This window comes from Oncorhynchus masou, chromosome 28, assembly GCF_036934945.1.
Source record: "Oncorhynchus masou masou isolate Uvic2021 chromosome 28, UVic_Omas_1.1, whole genome shotgun sequence".
NCBI lineage: Eukaryota > Metazoa > Chordata > Actinopteri > Salmoniformes > Salmonidae > Oncorhynchus > Oncorhynchus masou.
In genome coordinates this window covers 46030977-46050816 of record NC_088239.1, presented here as the reverse complement: position 1 = coordinate 46050816, position 19840 = coordinate 46030977, and the positions used below count along the sequence as shown (strand labels likewise).

Below are 19840 nucleotides of genomic sequence, written 5' to 3'. Positions count from 1 at the left end.
GTTCTGTTTGGGGAGGTGCAGAGATGAATTTCAACAAACCATAATCTTTTAAGTCCATTTTCAGAATACAAATATTTGATCCTGATTTTTTTCATTCAACAGGCAACCAGAGGCTTACAAATGGGTAAATTGTATGAGAGATGGTGTGGTGCCTAATCTTTCCCTCGTATAAATGGCTTTTGTACAAACTGAGTAAGGAAGTTATTATTTTGATAGACTTCTTGAAGACAAAGCCTTGCCCACACTACAGCCTTTATTGAACACGGGAAACAAAATGATTTAGAAAATGAGTACAATAAGGTGCATAATAAGCAGTGCTTTCATCTGTATATAAAAAAAAAAGTGCATGTAAAATGCATTAACAAAAATCTGGGCTAAACAAATTGCAATTTCCTATCCTTCATTAAAACACAACAAAAACTTGATTACACAGATAATATTTTCTCAGAAAATAAGCCTGAACTGTCACTCTCAGACATGGAACTTGTTAACATGTGCAGAACTAAATAAACCTCATTCATGAAGTGCTAAATTGTGGAGAGGCAGTGACAGAAAAAGTAATAATTTTAATTTAAACGTTAGAGGCCTCTTATGGCTGTGGATTCACCGTGTTCCGGCTGCGCTGTGATTGGACGGAGGGATGTACTGATCCGACACAAACGAGGTGGGTGCAGGGGTCTCAGCGACAACAGGCAACAGGACGTGACGACAGACAGGGCAAGTCCCAGACTAGAGAGAGAAGATACCATAAGTCAAATCACAGACCAGGTGCTAGACTGATGCCACCATCATTTAAATTACATGCAAGGTTAGTTAAAAAAAAAAAAAAACTTTTAAAGACTTCAAAATAAGTAATTATCCTCACACACACCTTCTGGAGCCAGAGAGTCACGCAGATCTTGTGGAACATGTGGTGGCACGGCAACTGGGTTGCAATCTCATCTTTGACGTACTCACAACAGCAGATGGCACAGCACTGTTCCTGCCCTAGAGAGAGAGGGAAAGGCAAGGATAAAGATTGAGGGATGCATAGCGAAAGGACAAAGGCTATAAAAAGAGACGCCGAGAAAGGCCCAGTCATACTGACACACACAGGAAGTACTAATTGTCAGTGTCAGAGAACGGCGCCGCGCCATTGATCACTTCATGTTCTACATCCCCAGCCTCAACCACACTGTTTTGTATTCACAGCCCCAAGCATTCACGTTCAAATCACTAGATCCACGTGCACACAGATGGAACTGTACGCTCCGACACATGGCATGACGAATGGCGGCCATCTTCCCTCAACGCCTGCATTCCGTGATTTATTCCCGAGGACGCCCGGCGTGTCATAAACTTGACGCGGCACCAGTGCATGAAAATGTTCTTTCCCCCTCTCACGGTTTCATTATGCATTGCTTTACAGTTATTTCCTGTCGTGGCACCACATCGGCTCTGTAGCAGCGGGATACTGCCATGGGGAACGCGTTGATGTGTTGAGAGATTGTGACACCTCATTTTTTATGATCCATTTTCTGGCAGAGTTCACAGACTAATAAACAGAGCTTAAAGTCTTTATACCAGCACGTGGCCAAGAGTATGTGGATACCTGCTCCTCAAAGATCTCATTCCAAAATCATGGGCATTAATATAGAGTTGCTCCCCCCTATGCTGCTATAACAGCCTCCACTCTTCTGGGAAGGCTTTCCACTAGATGTTGGAACATTGCTGCAGGGACTTGCATTAGTAAGGTCGGACACTGATGTTGGGAGATTAGGCCTGACTCGCAGTCGGCGTTCCAGTTCATCCCAAAGGTGTTCAATGGGGTTGAGATCAGGGCTCTGTACAGGCCAGTCAAGTTCTTCACACCGATCGACAAACCATTTCTGTATGGACCTTGCTTTGTTCACAGGGCCATTGTCATGTTGAAATAGGAAGGGCCTACCCCAAACTGTTACCACAAAGTTGGAAGCACAGAATCGTCTAGAATGTCATTGTATGCTGTAGCATTATGATTTCCCTTCACTGGAACTAAGGGGCCTAGCCCGAACCATGAAAAACAGCCCCAGACCATTATTCCTCCTCCCCAAACTGGCACTATGCATTGGGGCAGGTAGTGTTCTACTGGCATTCGCCAAACCCAGATTCCTCCATCAATCTGCTAGATGGTGGAGCGTTATTAATCACTCCAGAGACAGTGTTTTCACTGCTCCAGAGTCCAATGGCGGCGTGCTTTACACCACTCCAGACGACACTAGGCATTGCACATGGTGATCTTAGCCTGCTCGACCATGGAAACCCATTTCATGAAGCTCCCAATGAGATTGCATGGCTGTGTGCTCGATTTTATACACCTATAGCAACGGGTGTGGCTAAAATAGCAGAATCCACTAATTTGAAGGTGTCCACATACTTTGTATATATAATATATTATTAGCTTAGTTTGTCTGGACTTGACTGCTGGTTGGCTAATGGTAAAACTGACTAAAGACTGAGGTTGGGGATTTACAGAGTGGATAGTCCCACGAATTAGGCTACATGTTTTATTTTTATTCTGATACAAAAAGGCACTCATCATGCTGGTATTAAGCACAGCATTACCTAGGCCTATTACAGTAATTAGTGCATGCCAAATTAAAACAACTAATCTTACTTGTTCCACCACTGAAAATATGGCTTTATTTGAGCATTTTCAAAGGTCATTCGGAATTTCAACATTGACCAATGAATGGAATTCTTTACAGTATTGCACATTCAGCCGTATTTAGCAACTTACACCCAGAAAGTGTGACAATCTCCATTTCCCCCCCAATGCAAAGTGGGCAATTGCACACATTGACAATAAAGCCAATTCAAAAAGGAGCGAAGGGAAGGGCTAGTCTGTTAGGACAAGATGTGGCCCTACCACTGTGAACTTACCACTGTGGTCCTCCAATATGGTGATCTGAGGCAGACACTCAATGATCTGTTCTGTAGCAGGAGGGTGAGCCTGCTCAACGTCGATGGACAGAGACTCAAGGTGGGCTAAAGCCGCCTGTGAACCAAACAGAAGAACATCAGGTGCCAACGTCCCTACGCGGTAGTTACACATGTTTTAGGAACGTGCCTCGATGTTGTACAAGACCGCAACACGGTCTGTCAACGTAGGATGGCACCATCTTGAAATGCACGTTTGACGCAAACCTTTTAGAGATGGAATGGTGTTTAACAGATATGGTCCTAAGATGCTTCCATCTGCACTTAAGTGACTCGTGTCATTGTAGGCAAGGCAAACCAGTTATCATGATTTCCCAATGATCAAAATAAATAAATAAAAATCACAGCACCGACTCATTCAGCAGTTTTTACCTGATTAAGTACACATTCATTTCCAATAGGATTCTAAAGTTCCATTCATATTTCTGAAACAAGTTGAAAATTATGCCGTTCTGCTTCCTATTGACAAGAACTTTTGATTAAATAGCCCAAAGTCAAAACACGGTTTTGAAGTGTCCAAATCAATACGCAGAAACAGTTTGTGATATATTGAAAACCTAAACATAAAAACTTACAACCTACCCATACATGTGCCACAACAGTAATCAGATTACTCTTATTTCATTAAAACTAGCACCATAAACTGCATATGCAAAATATAAAAAAAAATTGTGATTTTATTGCCACATGTCGATGAGGGGGGGAAATCAGATTGTATGCACTGTTGAAACTAACCCCCCCCCTCCAAAAAATGGAAACTGGAGATATTTTTTACATCACGGTCAGAGAACAACCTGCAGAAGACTGTCGGCTACATTTTAAAGTGGTAAATTCGGAGAAGGGTGTTGCAAAAAAATGAAGGGAAGTACTTTTGTCGATTACTCGTATCGATATCATATTGAAATCAATAGAGCGAGTGGGGCGGGGAAAATACAGTTGCACGTCCTATAAAAACTAGCACAGCTCAACAACAAAAAACACACGGTTTGAAAAATGTATAATTCACTGGTAAGAGGACAAGACAGCCAGCTGAACTGATGCCAATGCGGTAAATGTAACGCAATACTTTTGTTAAATCGCTCATATCGATTACACATGGAAACCAATAGAGCGGGGGGCAAAACGTTTGGGTTGTATGTGCTGTTTAAACATACATTATACAAAAGACCACACAGAAACTTGTAATAATCTATACATGATTGGTTAGATTATCATTTGCAGAAGGGTTCTATCTATATTTTGGAATGGCAGACGTACATTTTGGGAGGCTGCCATCATAGAAAATGGAACAAACCACTCAATGAATCACGACCCACAATAGGATATCAACAGTGACAACGGTTGGCTGCTATTTCAGTGATAGTTTGTCAAATCCGTGTATTGGTGTGTCACTTTTATAGAGGCTGCCCAGAATTGTTCTCTAGTATGTCCTTTTAAATTAGAAAATGACAAATATAAACAAAAAAGGTACAAAATCAAAGACATTGATCTGTTTTAAGCAATACATCGTGATTATTAAACTTTTATACCAACAAAAATAGTGTAATTCCCCCCAATTCAACGTGTTCAAATGAGCTTGTCTAATGCTTGTCTAACGTGTTCACATGAGCTTGTCTAATGTAGTAACACATATTGTCCAAATCAAGGAAAGTAGCATAACATAAAAATGGAAAAAATAATTCCATATTTAATTTTAGGATGACCGTAAATGAAGCAAACTTGCAAAATGTTAGTAACCACATACTGTATTTTCACTAGTTTCACCATTTAGACACACATACACACATAATGCAGAATTTAACCAGGTGCTCTAGAATGAGACCCCATAGTGACTACGCAGCAGTGCAGTCGCTGTCCCTTGAAGAGTCTAGGACCTGGGCCTTACCTCCATAGCTTGGGCAAGGCGCTCTTCAAGAGCCATGTATGTGAGGAGCTGAGGATCCACATAGGAAATAGCCTGAGCCATCCCAAAGCCCTCTCCAAAGTCATCTAGCAACCTAAGATGAAGCCAAACAAAATGCATTTAATTGTGCTGATCTCTCTCATAACAATAGCATACCATGTCAATTCTTCCTGGTCAGAGAAAACACCTGGCTTTACATACAGCTTACATTTAGGAAGTGAAACTACCATGTTGTGAAAGTCAGAGTACAGGCAAACATTCCCACCTCCGGGAAACAAAGCATCCATTTTCTATGATGAGAATTTCAAGAAATTCGAGATGCATTGCTTCGACAGACATGGCTGTAATTCAAACTTAAGAAATTCTCAGGTCTTGAACACTGCCTCTGGAAGCGCAAGACACTCGCTGGACATTTGCCCCCCTCTAAGCAGGGCAGTAGAAACAGAATTGTCTAGCTGAGTCCAATATTCATACAGTAGAAATACTAATAGCATAGCAATGTTTTCAAAACAGATGAAATGTAATAGACATTATCACTATATTTGAGACTTGTTTCCAGTGGCAACCAGTCATTCAGGGCAGGTGGGGCAGAGAAATTAGGAGATAAAATGTATCGGTGCTCATCGGCCATTGGACATAAACATTACAAGTTAGAAGTCGAAAATTCAACCATGAGTAGTTTGGAAGGAATCAGTAGCTAACTACAAGCGTTGCAAAGCAATCACTAGCCTGCTATTCGGTGGATAGCGCTTGTGGTCCAAGTCTAGGTTTAAGTGTCTATTTTCAAAGCTTAAAAAGTATAAAAACAGTAGACACCATGGGCCAGAAAAGGTTGAATACATTGACCATGCTGTCAATCCAGCATGACTTCTGCCACGTTCAAAACTCCTGGAAACTTGTAAGTCTTAGACTTCAATGAGTTTAAAACTGGGAAATTTAAAAAAAAAAATGTAAAGGGGGGTACGCTTAAAAACGGTCAACCAACTTGGAATTCCAAGTTGGGAACTCGGGCCTCTTTCTAGAGCTCCAACCTGAAGATCCGACGTCATGATTCGACCTTGTTTTTTTTCCAATTTCCCAGTTGTCTTGAAAGCAACATGAATCCAGAGAATGCCAGACTTTGATGACACAATTTGCCCACAAGAAGGACCGCCGCACCACCTTCCTGTTCAAGTGAGCACAGTAAGGAGAGTCTAAAAATGACTTATATGTTACTGCATAAATTGTGTAATATGCCAGGGAAGTGTGTACTGTACTTCGCTCATTAATGTCTTCATCGAAACTCTGGATTGCCTCTTATCCGTTCGTCGTCCCCTTATGACATAGTTGGTACAGATCAATTGTCAGGAGAAACCACATTTTAATGAGGCTGAATGAACTGTTCTGCTGCTAGACAAGGCTCCACTGATGTAGTAGTGGTAAGGATTCACTCCATGGTGCTGAAAATAAAGCTCCTCTGTTGGGACAGCTTTATGTAGGTCCTAACAGTTTGGTGGGCACCGTTTGTCACCGTTATTGTGCAATGAATGTATTGTTTAGTGTTGTGTTATGGCTTTTCTGGCTTTTTTTGTATTTATTTAACTAGGAAAGTCAGTTGAAAATAAATTATTATTTACAATGACTGCCTACTCCGGCCAAACCCGGACGGCGCTGGGCCAATTGTGTGCCGCCCTATGGGTCTGTAGTGACACCTCTAGCACTGAGATGCAGGGCCTTAGATCGCAGCGCCATTCAGGAGCCCCCAGAATTCAGAACAGCCCATGTTCTGAATTCTGTCGCTGTGGATTTCAAAAAGTGCTGAACAAATAGCACCCGTCTAAAAAAACAAAAGAATAATGGGGAGTTTGCCCCACCAAGATTTACTGCTTGTTTTATTGAGTTACATTCTGAAATTGCCGCCGTATCCTTAAGGGACGCTCAACATTGTTCCCCCACTGGCTGCTCTGACCCACCGCCCAGGCAAGAACTCCAGGGGAATCATCAACATTCTCGGTCACAATTTTGCATTTACCTCATACAATAACTTCCACCATATTGATTAAATAAAGCTGGGTTTGTTCTCGGGTAACTTCAATACGCTGAAACCGTACATGTATATTCGTGTGAGAGGGGTAATGCTAACATTGCTAGTTAGCAGTGTTGTCTTGCAAGCTACATTTAGCTAACGCTTGTACGAACGAGAAAATATAAACTGTCATTGTCCGCACATTATTCAAGGCTGTAATATGGTTCGGTAGCATTATTAATGTGAACCCAATATGTTTGAGGAAAAGTTGCTCACATTCGTTGAATAGTTTGCAAGCTTACTGCCAGCCACAACCAAAGGTAAGGCAAGAATGTACTGGAAATATTATGTAAATTAGAAACCTGTCAAGCTGCCTCCCCTTAAAATATTTGTCATTGAGAAAAGCCTCTAATCACAAAAGAGCCTTAAATTATACACGCCGTGTAGAAAACGTTAGGAACACCTTCCTAATATTGACCTCAGAACAGCCTCAATTCACCGGGGCATGAACTCTACAAGGTGTCGAAAGAGTCATGGTTGAGTCCAATGCTTCCCACAGTTGTGTCAAGCAGGCTGGATGTCCTTTGGGTGGGGGACCATTCTTGATACACACGGGAAACTTGAGCGTGACAAAACCCAGCAGTGTTACAGTTCTTGACACTCTCTAACCGGTGCGCCTGGCACTTACCATACCCCGTTCAATAAGGAACTGACATTCTCTTTCCCATTCCCCCTCAATGGGCCACATGCACAATCCATGTCTCAAGGCTTAAAACCCTTCTTTAACCCGTCTCCGCCCTTTCATCTACACTGATGGAAGTGAACTTAACAGGTGACATCAATAAAGGATCATAGCTTTCACCTGGAAAGTCTGTCATGGAAGGTGCTCCTAATGGTTTGGACACTCAGTGCAACTCTCACAATTTGGAGTAGAAAGCTTCATGTTTCCCCCACCTCCACTCAGCGTCCAGGTCCTCGCTCATGCTGGAGTCATCCTCCAGGTTGTTGTTGCCGTCAAGGATGAAGAGGCCCGGGTGGACAAAGTGACTCATGCCATCGGGGTCTTCGTCACTACTGCTGCCCGCCTCTCCGTTGTACATCAACCAAGGAATCTCCCCCTCCTCCAGAGGTGGAGGCTCCCTGCACACACAAGGGCTATGTTCATTGGGCACCAGACAGAAGAGAACGGACTGAAACAGGGAGGAACTTGTCCAATAAGGAACACTGATTTTCATTGTGGCAAACCAAGTTTTCACCTTGCAACTGAAAATTAAAAAAAAAGTGTATGTACTGGAAAACATAGGCTATGCAACTCGCTATTTATCAAGCTTCACACATATGCAAACAAGCCACAGCTACTGTACATCTTAGCTACTTAACTCATCAAAATCAATATCCACGGGAATGATTCAGCCTGCCTCAGCGGATTTCATGTAAGACCTTGCTTGGACAGTGTGCTGCTGTGGCACTTAGCTTAATCGTCATTCCAGTCCACATCCTGGTTCAACATCACAGCAGTCACACATGGAGATGTGCATCTGAGGGCTGGCGGTGCTTACCAATGAAATTCTATATACATACAGTTGACTGATGAATGCAAAGTCTAAGTGCAGTGGTCCCCAGTCTCAATTTGAATAGTTTCTACTTAACTACTCCAGATAGTTACTCATGTCTGCCTTGCTCCAGGTTAGTGCATATGCATTTAGACCAGTCTCAAGCAATTGATTTATCAGGAGTAAACTGTGTATAAGGTCTGTATCATCATGGTGTATTTATCAGGAGTAAACTGTATATAAGGCATGTGTTATGGCACTTACGCAGGGGGCAGGCTGAGCTCGGGTACGTCCTCCAGACTGCTGCTGATGTGCAGCTCGTCCAGGCCGGGCAGAGTCTCCCAGCTTTTCTGATGCTCCGTCTCCAGGCCAGAGTCCGACGTCCACGAGGCCGCCCACTCCCCCTCGCTGCACTCCGAGCTGCAGATACACACGCGCACGAATGTGTAAACACGCACGCACACACACACACACTTCCCCCTAGTAAACACCAACCAATCTGCTAGCAGAGGTCTTAGCAGTAAACACAAGACCTTCGCGAGCAACCTTTGCTTCCTCAATCCCCAGTTAATACTTTATCAGGACAACAGAGAGTTTCGTATTCACACTTTCCCAGAAAGGCTTAATAATATTGCGAGTTGCAATGTCATGGCTCATCAGAGATCTCAAAAATGACCGGTCTACTTTTATGGATAACTCCCAAGTGCAGACAATCTATACTGCTAATGTTTAACTGATGTTTCCCCATCACCGCAATCCAATCCTTATGATTAGATTTCACTGACCGTATACACACACTCGCTGTGCGTTGTCATATTTTACTAGGCTCCAACACCAATTTAAAAAAAAGGTACTACGTAAAAAAATGTATATTACAATACCTTTCCTCAGCCTTCATGAAAGGAGCACACGTCTCATTGAAATCATCCAGATCTTCCCAGATCTCATCTTCCTCATCTGAATGAATTTTGCTACCAGCATCTCCATGTTCACACCACCTCTCTATAGGGCTAAACCCATTCGACTCAGTCTGAGGAAAATCAAAGAGCATCTCCTGGTTTGGCCTTTCTGTTTGAGTCAGAAAGAAAGGAGGTGCAGACACACACTTGGTCTTGCTGGCCTGCTTGGCTAAGCCAGAGTCTACCTCCTCGCGTTGAGAACTCTTCCTCTTCTCCAGGTGTGTTTCACTCGTCTGCTTACGAATTTTGGGCCTCACCACCATCTCCGACTGTGTCCCTCTCTGGTTGTCGTTCCCCAGCTCGGCAGGACCTATGGGACCGATGGGAGAGTCACCGGCTGCTAGGTCATCTGGTATATGGTGGTCCTCAGTGCCGTTTTCCATGTGATCTGTTGCGTTGTTCTCCAATATATTCCTCTCAGGAGGGGGTTCCTCTGTGTTTGAATCTGATTTAGGATCTATTCTAGAATCTTTCACTGACTCAGTGTCTCTGAGGGAACAGTCTGTCCCTTCACACGATTTTGTATACAAATACGAGTGCAAACCGCTGAGATAGTCAAACTCCTTACCCAGCTCGAAGATCATGTCATCCAGTCTTTTCTGGAGACCGTGAGACAGGTCGGAGCTCTGCCCCTCCTCCTCGCCTCCACTACTGTCCGGCTCATAAGCATCAATATTTACAAAGCTCAATACGCTAGAATTAGATGGGTTACTGTCCTCGGAGATAGGCCACGCACTGGCCTCAGCACTTTTCTTCAAGACACTTTGGTCCTGGTCACAGGCTACAGGTTGGTCACTCTTTAGTTTCTTGTAATGGACGGAGAGGGCTTCCGATGGCTTCCTAGAAGTTGACTGTTTCTTGTGGGGAGGATCTCTGCCAGATTTGGCTTTTACTTCTGGGCTAACCAAACTCGATGACACAGGAAAGCTGGTGTGAAGCGTCGAGGAGATGTTCCCTTTTGAAGCTAGAGGAGGAGAGGGAGGCATTTAGTCACAGCTAAATAAAACACAACCAAAACGTCTACCATGACTTGTCAATACACAATGATTACACTTGTTGAAAGAGAAAGGGAGAGAGAGACAATAGAGCAAAGACAGAAAAGAGCAGTCTTTGTTTTCTGAATACAGATATAGCGTGCAGCAGCTCCAAGCAGACATATTTTATTAAAAAGCAGAATAAGGGATTCATAGGCTTAGGTGCTTGCTCACTCTGCATTCCATGTCACAGGATAAATCAATCCAAACCTCAAGTTATGCAGTACTCACTGACATGCTGCTGACTACCCTTCACAATCTGCTTAATGGTCTGCCATGGATGATGTCACAAAAACGATAAACAACTTTCATTGATTTGCCGACCTTGTTATCATTGCTAACATGCAGAAATATAGACCTGTATCATTGCTTGAAAGAGAAAAATATGCTCTTCAGACTCAAAATAGCCTACATCTTGTCCCTCTGCTAATCAATGCACTGCAAATGGGACTTGAGATGGAGCCTAATAGATGTATTTGCACCGTGAACGTACGTATGGAATGCGCTCTGTGAACACCATCCATTTCCGTAGCTGGCCAATCCTCCACACTGGCTGGGTTCCTGTGCTTGGCAGAGGTTGGACGGAAGCTAACGTATGCATGCCTCCTGCCGTATCTCCTTCCTGTTATTGTGTGATATCCAACAGCCGGTTTGGGCCAGGCTGGCTTGCCAGCTTCCTGACCCATCACTAGAGAGAGAGAGGAAATAACAACATTGAAATACACAGCTTCAAAACTGAAAGCTGCAAACAGAGTGACTGATTGGTTTAATCGAAACCTGAAAGTAGACCAATTGTGTGAAAAGAGGGGAGGGTGAGAAACTGCAACTTTGAGCTTTGATCCATACAAAATACAGCACAGTAAAGATACAAGAAACATTGCTGCAAGCCATTACGGTTGTGGTGGGCTTCTTTACACTTAAAATCTGTCTGGAAATGTTGTCAAAGGAAAGCGAAAACACTCAAATATGATTAACATGGCATGAAAGAAAAGTAAACAGTCACGGTCTTGCTAAAATTCTTGTTAATCTACAAATGTGACCAAAATTGGAGATAAAAATGGAAAAGGCAGAATGTATATACAACATCAAATTCAGTACTACCAGCAGTGCTACGAAATTATCCAAAGAAAGAATGATATGCCTCTGGCTGGGTTCAAATAAAATGTTGTATTCTGCGAATGTGACACAACAGGTGTAGACTTTCCTATGAAATGCTTACTTACAAGCCCTTAACCAACAATACAGTTCAAGAAAAACGGTAACAATTTTTAAATAAAGTACAAAAATAAAATAAGTGATGCCGAGGCTCTATACAGGGGGTACCGGTACCGAGTCAATGTGCGGGTACAGGTTAGTCAAGGTAATTTGTACATTTATTTTACCTTTATTTAACTAGGCAAGTCAGTCAAGAACAAATTCTTATTTTCTATGACAGCCTAGGAACAGTGGGTGAACTGTCTGTTCAGGGTCAAAAAGACAGATTTGTACCTTGTCAGCTCGGGAATTTGAACTTGGTTACTAGTCCAACGCTCTAACCACTAGGCTACCCTGCCGCCCCATGTACATGTAGGCAGTGGTGGAAAAAGTACCCAAATGTCATACTTGTGTAAAAATAAAGATACCTTCATAGAAAGTGACAAGTGAAAGTCACCCAGTAAAATACTACTTGAGTAAACATCTAAGTATTTGGGTTTTAAATATACTTAAGTATCAAAAGTATAAATCATTTCAAATTGCTTAAGATCAGATGGGACAATTTTCTTTTTTTATTTGTATTATTTACAAAATAGCCAGTGGCACACTACAACACACAGACATAATTTACAAATGAAGTATGTGTTTATTGAGTCCTCCACTTCAGAGCCAGTAGGGATGACCAGGGATGTTCTCTTGATAGGTGTGTGAATTGGATCACTTTCCTGTCCTGCTAAGCATTAAAAATGTAACAAGTACTTTTGGATGTCAGAAAATGTATGGAGTAATAAGTACATTATTTTCTTTAGGAAAGAAGTGAAGTAAAAGTAGTCAAAACAGTAACTTAAAAGTACAGATAACAAAAAAAAACTACTTAAGTAGTACTTTAAAGTATTCTTTACACCACTGCATGTAGGTAGGGGTAAATAGATAGTAAACAGCAAGTAGCAGCAGTGTAATTAGGGAGAGGGGGTCAATGTAAATAGTCCAGGTGGCCATTTGATTAATTGTTCTGCAGTCTTATGGCTTGGGGGAGGGGGTAGAGGCGTTTAAGGAGTCTTTCACCAAGACTTGGCACTCCGATACTGCTTGCCATGCAGTAGCAGAGAACAGTCTATGACTTGGCTGACTGGTGTCTGACAATTTTCTTGGTCTTCCAGTGGTTAGTTTGTTAACATATCGTTGCATAACAGAACATGCATTATTATTATCATCATCATCATCATCATGCATGCCTTGTGGAAGTAACCAGCAACATTACTTGCGTACGGTGCAACATGATTTAATAGCCAGCTAATGGTAGACAAACATTTAGCTAGATTATGGCGCTAACTAGACGGCCCTGATTGAAACGGAATAAGCACTATTGTTGCTTGTTAGCTAGCAAGCTGAATAATTACTGCAACCGGCGTGCCAATGTTGTCTTGCTTGGTTACAAAGTTATTTTTATGACGTCATTAGCTTGATAGCTAATTGCACCCAAGCAAAAATGTAGCTAACTTACGATTCATATTCGTTGTTTAATAGTCACATGTACAGGGTTCCAGGTGTGATTGCAGGGTAGCGCTCCAACAAGTGAAATCAAATCTTGAAAACGGTAAAGAGAGAAATAACTACACACAACTGTGGCAGTGACGAATAAATAAACATGTCCATTGGGGATGGAGGCAGAGTAAAGACTTAAGGAGGTGGAAATTGTTGATAATAGGAGGGGGCAGTGACCCTTGAAGGGTTGGGTTGTACTTGTAAGGGCCAAGTGGGGAAAAAAAAAACAATAATACACATTAACAACTGCAACATTGATGAATGTCGTTTGGGTACGGGCAGAATAAACGTCCGTTGTAGGGGAATAGCAGGTAACGCGTTAGCTAACTTAGCTGACTAACGTTAGTGGTGGCTATTCAGCAGCCTGATGTGATGGTCTGAAGGTAGAAACGATTGGCCCCGATACGTTAACAGTAACGTTAGTCAATATAGCTGATTAGTAGTGCGTGTATTTTCACAAGATAACATTTTTATTTGTAGATGGAACTTGGAAAAACGCTTGGCCCTGGCCTAACGTTGGCTAACTAACTGTGTTGTGTTAAGCTAGCTAACGTTAGCTTGTCAAAAAAAAAAAAGCTTCCCTCTTCTGGTTGTCAACAAGGCATGCAGTAAACTAGTTGGCTACTGTAGCAATTTTCAAACGGCAAGGGACAAAACATTTTAGATGTTATCAATCAAATATTATCGATCACCTTATTTTAAACTAGCTTGCTTATTTTAACCAATATCAAATACAAAATAATGGTCGTATTACCTGTCCCCGACACTTCCTCTCCGTCCGAAACTGCGAACAAACCTATAAGCCAACGTCATCCGCAAAGAGTGTCATGTGACTGTCTTTCTCCAATCAGAATGTCCGAGACTGCATTAGCAACATCAGTCGTGAGGAGTAGGAGTACGCCTTTTCAAACATTGTTTTAAGCTTTGTTTTACTATTTACATTTACAGCTGATTCCGGGATTGTATATCGATTCGATCCTTAAATATTTGTCATTCGGTGTATTCGTTTCAGTCTCTGAATTGCTTAATATAACTTTTAGCCGCCAGCTCCTGATATCAGGGCATTTCCTGAATTTGCCCAGTGCGCATGTGCGCCCAGAAGTCTCCAGTCCGGTATATCCAGCTCGTTTTCCATGTTTTTTTAAAATATCTATTATTTTTATTATGAACACAATAAATACAAAAAAACTGAAATATACAAACAAGAGTACATAAACCTAACAGACAGGAGGGGTATTACATATCAAGATTAATTTTCAATTTGTTAAATACTTTTATGGTGCTTATTGCTTTTTTTGTTTTTACATTTACTGATCATTTCAAAATAATATTTACATTTTATCTTAAATAATGTGAAAATGGGTTTGTTCTCTGCCCACTTCATTTTATGGATAAAGAATCTTCCATGAAAGATAAACAAATTAACCATGAAAGTTAAGTCGGGGTCCATATCATTTGGATAAAAATAAAGCATAATATCAGAGTCTCTCAGATTGCCATTAATAGTTGTTTATTTTCAAATCAAATCTTCTAACTCACTCCAAAATCTTCTGACATAAGAACAGTCCCAAAATAAATGGTCAAGAGTTTATGGGTCACAACCACAAAATACACATTTGTTATCAATAGCCATTTTAAATCTATTTATAATAAAGGTCTTCACAGGGGAGATTCTATGAATGAGTTTGCGTGATACTTCCGTCACCTTATTAGATATACAATATTTTCCAGACAACAACAAAACTGAAATATATTGTGGTGGCAGGGTAGCCTAATGGTTAGAGTGTTGGACTAGTAACCGGAAGGGTGCAAGTTCAAACCCCCGAGCTTATAAGGTACAAAATGCCCTGATATCAGGAGGTGGTGGCCTAGGAACAGTCTTTGAAAATTAGAATTTCCTCTTAACTGACTGTTCAGGGGCAGAACAACAGATTTGTACCTTGCAAGCTCAGGGACTTGAACTTGCAACCTTCCGGTTACAAGTCCAACTGTTCCTAGGCCATCATTGAAAATAAGAATTTCTTCTTATCAACTGACTTGCCTAGTTAAATAATAGTAATTTAAATAAACATCCACTGGTACACCTCAAATTATGTCAATTAGCCTCAGAAGCTTCTAATGACATCATTTTCTGGAATTTTCCAAGCTGTTTAAAGGCAGAATTTCTTACCTGACTTGCCTAGTTAAATAAAGGTAAAAATAAAAACTTGTCCTAGGGCTGCATTCCAGTACATTTCAGCAGAGCGAATAGTAATATATTGACATAGTTTCCATATATACATGTTATTACATTTATAGTTTAAAATGTCAATTCCGAATGCGCTGTGTGTATGAGCTTGGCCTACTATCACATTTAAAAACTTTTTTTTTTAGATTGTATCAATTTTCTTTCGATACAATCTCAAAATGTTGACTTACATCTCTGACAGTTTTTTTTTCTTTTTTCTTTTACATACTATCCAAACATTTAGAGGCTAAAAGCCCTAGGATTCCCTGAAGGACTTGTTATACAGGCCTACTTTGCCTGTGAGAAGAATGATAGAATGAGATAGAATGATACTATCTCGAAATGTGGACTTTATTATCTCAAAATGTTTAGATAGTGTCAACTTTTTTTATGGTGGTGGAAATGAGCTTCTATATGATCAGGCTAATAATGGGAGCCTCAAGGGGGGGGAATGGGCCGGTGTGGGGGCCAAGGTGGATGAATGAAGGCTGTGTTTCACCAGGCTAAAGAGGTTGCATAGAAATCTGTTCCCAACTCAGCTTGAGTTCCAAGCCAAGCAAGGGATGGGGATCCTAGAAGCTTGCTTTACAAAAAATTCCGACATTGCAGTAAGATTCATTAAGTTATTTAAAAGAATAAATGAATAAATCTAGATTATTTGATCTTGATGATATAATTACATTTCTTTAAAAAACAAGTATGTATTAATATTATTATTAATACTAGTAGTTGTATTAATAATATTAGTAGTATTAGTAGTAGTATTAGCCTAATATAAATAGTGGATAATTTACACTCCGAATTACCCCATTAATCTATCCATATCTTTTTTTACCTGTTAAATTTGATCCAAATTATATTTTTCGTCACCAAATGATGTCAGAGGAGGCGTATGCAAGTTTCGGTTCTCCTGTGCCCTACTGGGCTACTACTATGGCCCGGAGAGAGAGAAGGGAGACGTTTCTCAGCTGTGAGATTACATTCACAAAGGAAACTTGTAACGCAAAGAATTGCACGTTCGTCTCGCTTTACTCAATCGATTAATGCTGAGTGAAATGTGTGGCGTTTTCAATTTTATTTGCTTATCTCAATCTTACAATCAGAATGGAGTAAGAAATTGATTTTTTTTGTCGGTGGAGCTTGTCTATTTCCGCGGATGCTGTTGACGTTTGCAATGAAATAGCGTCACATCTTTCTCTCTTTTTCCAATCCAAATGTTGAAAATATGAACGCGATCAAGTAGAAGCTGGCATTTGGACAGCCTGGAATCATCAGTGGCGCGCGCTGAACATGCCCATGCAGCTGTTATCACGAGGTCTCTGGTGTTTTCTGGAGTTAATGACCAAGTTTTGGCAACACAAATGAATCATTGGAGGCGTAGTTTCTGGAATATACTACAGTGGGATAAGGGCAACGATCGCAAAACGATGGAGTTGGACACGTTTACGCATTGTGCGCTGGACTAAAAACGCAGTAACGCACGACTTTACCTGTGCGCCTCAAATGAAAGTTGTGAGTCGGTAGGCGGCGCACGTTCATACCATATGCTTTTCACTTCCTCGCTTAATTTGAACAGAAAACAAATACAGGAAGGAGACAGGGTCGATCTGCTGAATCACACTAATCTTTCACACTAAAACTTTGCGACTGACGACGCAGTCTGTGGTTCAGGCTACCTTTGGGTGACAGATCCAGCTTTTTAAAGTTTATTGTACATAGGAGGGAATGTCAACAATTATGTAAGTTCCGTCGTAACACATTAAAGCAGAATGTATTACTATTTTATAAAAGAGTTTTAGGAATAGCATAGACATTTTCCGATCCTCGCCGCGGAGTCAAGACATCGACCATTCGCAAAGGTGATTTACATGACCATAGGTTATTGCTGTCACTCAATGCGATCAACTTCGATTCATCTGGCAGTATCGATTGTAAATGATGATAAGGCTCAATCGGCAAGTCACTGTTTTTGGCAGTGCCATATTTTGTGTAGTGGTCTTCTCATTGTACCTGATGCTGGATCACCTGCAATTAGACAATACCAAAAGTCCAAACAACGGTGGGGATAGATTGCAAAATGTAAGTCTGACTTATTTTCCTTAAGAAATAGCCTATGACTGATGAACCTTGTTTTTACATAGTTGCACAAATATTAATGAATTTGTAAAGTAGCCTATTTCCTCAAAATCGTATCAACTGCTACTGTGCAGATAACTGGTGTTGATTGGCTGCTGTAGGCATGGGCACGGTTAGTAGGCCAACTCGTAGTTTTTTCATTGTTACAATGTACCAACGTTCTAGACAATGTTTAACAAGTTTCGCTTCCCGACAGGAAACACGTTTTCAACTGTAGCCATGATATAGTTATCGTCTTGAAACAGAAATGGTTCCAATAAACACAAGTGTATGACTTTTCTTGGAAGTCCTAGGGTCATATTCATTTTGAGATCTTGATATCGTGGGGTTGTGGGTCACATAATTCCATTCCTGAATCAGTGAAAACGAGTATTTCTAGGCAATCGGGTTGCCTCCCACAATAACAATGTTCCAGCATAACCTACACCCTCTTATTATACACCTATTTTGCACCTATTGCTATTGCCCAAGGTATGAGATATCGATACTAAGTGAAACTGGTAAAAGTGGACATGTTTGTGCAACAAGAAGGTGACTCACCTCTTGTTATCTCTTTATTCGTCATTTCCACTTCCTTTCATTGAGGGCTTAACAATTAACCCTATATATGCGTTGACACTTTGGATTTGTGTATAATATAGTATGCTATATTTGTCACCATGGAGGACATACCCATAGGTCCTCGTTTTGGTAACAGTATAATAAGGTTACTTTTATTAAGGGTTTACAATTAGTTTATTGACTGTCAATTGACTGTCATTATAACTCATTTATCAACGGTTATTGCATAATAATTAGATGCATACTGTATTGTATAAAGCCAGTGAACTTGTTTTCCTCCATTCCTTCTTTTCCTTGACCAGGGCCAGTTGTCAATCCTGCAGGGTAAGATTGACCGCTTGGAAAGACTACTGGCAGAGAACAACGAGATCATAACCAACATCAGGGACTCTGTGATCAACCTGAAGGAGTCGGTCAAGGATGGGGTTCCTGGTGGAGGGAACATGAGCCAAGGACCCTACCCAGAACTGCTGGCTTCGCCTCCACTGGTCCTCCCTATTGACTCCCAAGACTGTCAGTTTGCTGCAAGGGAGTTCTCTGAGCCAGCAGATGGGGTGCAGGTAAGACTTTTAGAGAAAATCAGAAACAGCTCAGGTATTTGTAGATGCAATGCAGTTGTAGGCTTGACCATCGATTTGAGCTGTAAAGCATCCTCCAGTGAACGTTTGAAGTGAACAAAACTTCAATGGACAGCATTATAACTGCCAGTGTTATTTTTACTGAACTCTAACCTTTTTTGATAAGATGAATTCGTTATACGGAGAGACATCATCGTGGTCTCATTACCACGCTGAATTGCTCCTACCATCAGTGTGAAATATGAAGCCTTGCAATAGCCATGGGGAAAATCCTTGTTACAGTGTGACGTGACTATGGTGTTAAAATGAAGGACACATGTAAAAACCATTACACTATGTGTCATGAATATTTTTCATAATTAATAACATGATAGTGCTGAGTGATTAGTGCTTTTTGAGGTTGGTTTGGTTTCGGTCCGATTCTAAAAAAAAAAAAAAAAATCAACTTTTTCGGTTTTGATTATTTTAGAAATATTAAATACAATACGTGGGTTGAATGCTTTAACAACACAGAATAAAACAATTAATAAAAGTCCCATGATGGTAGTGACTGCCCATTACCGCTTATCACTTATGAACCATCATTTATTCACATTACTTTACTTTAATAAAATATTTCAGTTGTGCTGTATATTATATTTATTTTATTTGATGACATTGTTATTTCATTCCAAGTCATTATCTCTGTACAACTGCTGCCTATGCTGTCTGACAAAATCACTATTTTAGTAGTTCTTCAAAGTAAATAATGTATACTTTTATGACTGCTGAATACCAACTATCAATCACTTAGCTCACGTATTTTCAGGTAGAGATACCTCCCGAAGCAACTGCTCTCTATCCCTCTCGATCGTGTATTATTTTGTCTCCCACGCCATGTCTGCCCCACACTAACCTATTGTAGCAGGCATAAAAGAAACACACAGACCAGACAAGTAGGCACGCAATGGATTATGGTCATTGTAGTTAATTACCATGTTTTCTGCGCTAAACCATGAAGAAGATTGGCCTCTTGGAAACTAAAACTCCCTACTACCTCACATAGTTTGGGCATGATCTGATTTACCTCGAGAGAAACTATGCATTTGAGAAAAACAAAATAAAACATTAAATGGAATTAACATAATGGAACCAACATTGGTCAATTAGTTGTTTAAAAACTAAATAATTACCAAAATGTTGGTGAA

The 19840-nt window shown here is 40.8% G+C and overlaps 2 protein-coding genes across 4 annotated transcripts in view; one reads left to right on the top strand and one right to left on the bottom strand.

Annotated features, from left to right (window-relative positions):
* Positions 1 to 233: 233 nt before the first annotated feature.
* pja2 (praja ring finger ubiquitin ligase 2) lies at positions 234 to 14010 on the bottom strand. 2 transcript variants are annotated; one of them, XM_064942191.1, is made up of 9 exons: positions 13906 to 14010; positions 10906 to 11100; positions 9301 to 10342; positions 8684 to 8839; positions 7821 to 8021; positions 4844 to 4955; positions 2902 to 3016; positions 872 to 987; positions 234 to 729 (listed from the first exon to the last, which is right to left on the bottom strand). In XM_064942191.1, exons 2-9 carry the CDS (start codon positions 11096 to 11098, stop codon positions 604 to 606), a joined length of 2061 nt encoding a protein of 686 aa, XP_064798263.1. In that variant the 5' UTR covers positions 11099 to 11100; positions 13906 to 14010; the 3' UTR covers positions 234 to 603. The 2 variants fall into 2 exon arrangements, with proteins under 2 accessions (XP_064798263.1, XP_064798264.1); XM_064942192.1 differs by having other exon boundaries at positions 7821 to 8006.
* Positions 14011 to 16315: 2305 nt separating this feature from the next.
* The window catches only part of man2a1 (mannosidase, alpha, class 2A, member 1), a 63240-nt gene continuing 59715 nt past the window's right edge, over positions 16316 to 19840 (top strand). Inside the window, exons 1-2 of one of the 2 annotated variants that reach the window (XM_064942186.1) lie at positions 16316 to 17117; positions 18378 to 18635. In XM_064942186.1, coding sequence (XP_064798258.1) covers positions 18519 to 18635 — 117 coding nt within the window. In that variant the 5' untranslated portion in view covers positions 16316 to 17117; positions 18378 to 18518. Of the gene's footprint in view, positions 17458 to 18377; positions 18636 to 19840 lie in introns of both variants that reach the window. The other variant, XM_064942183.1, reaches the window with a different exon arrangement.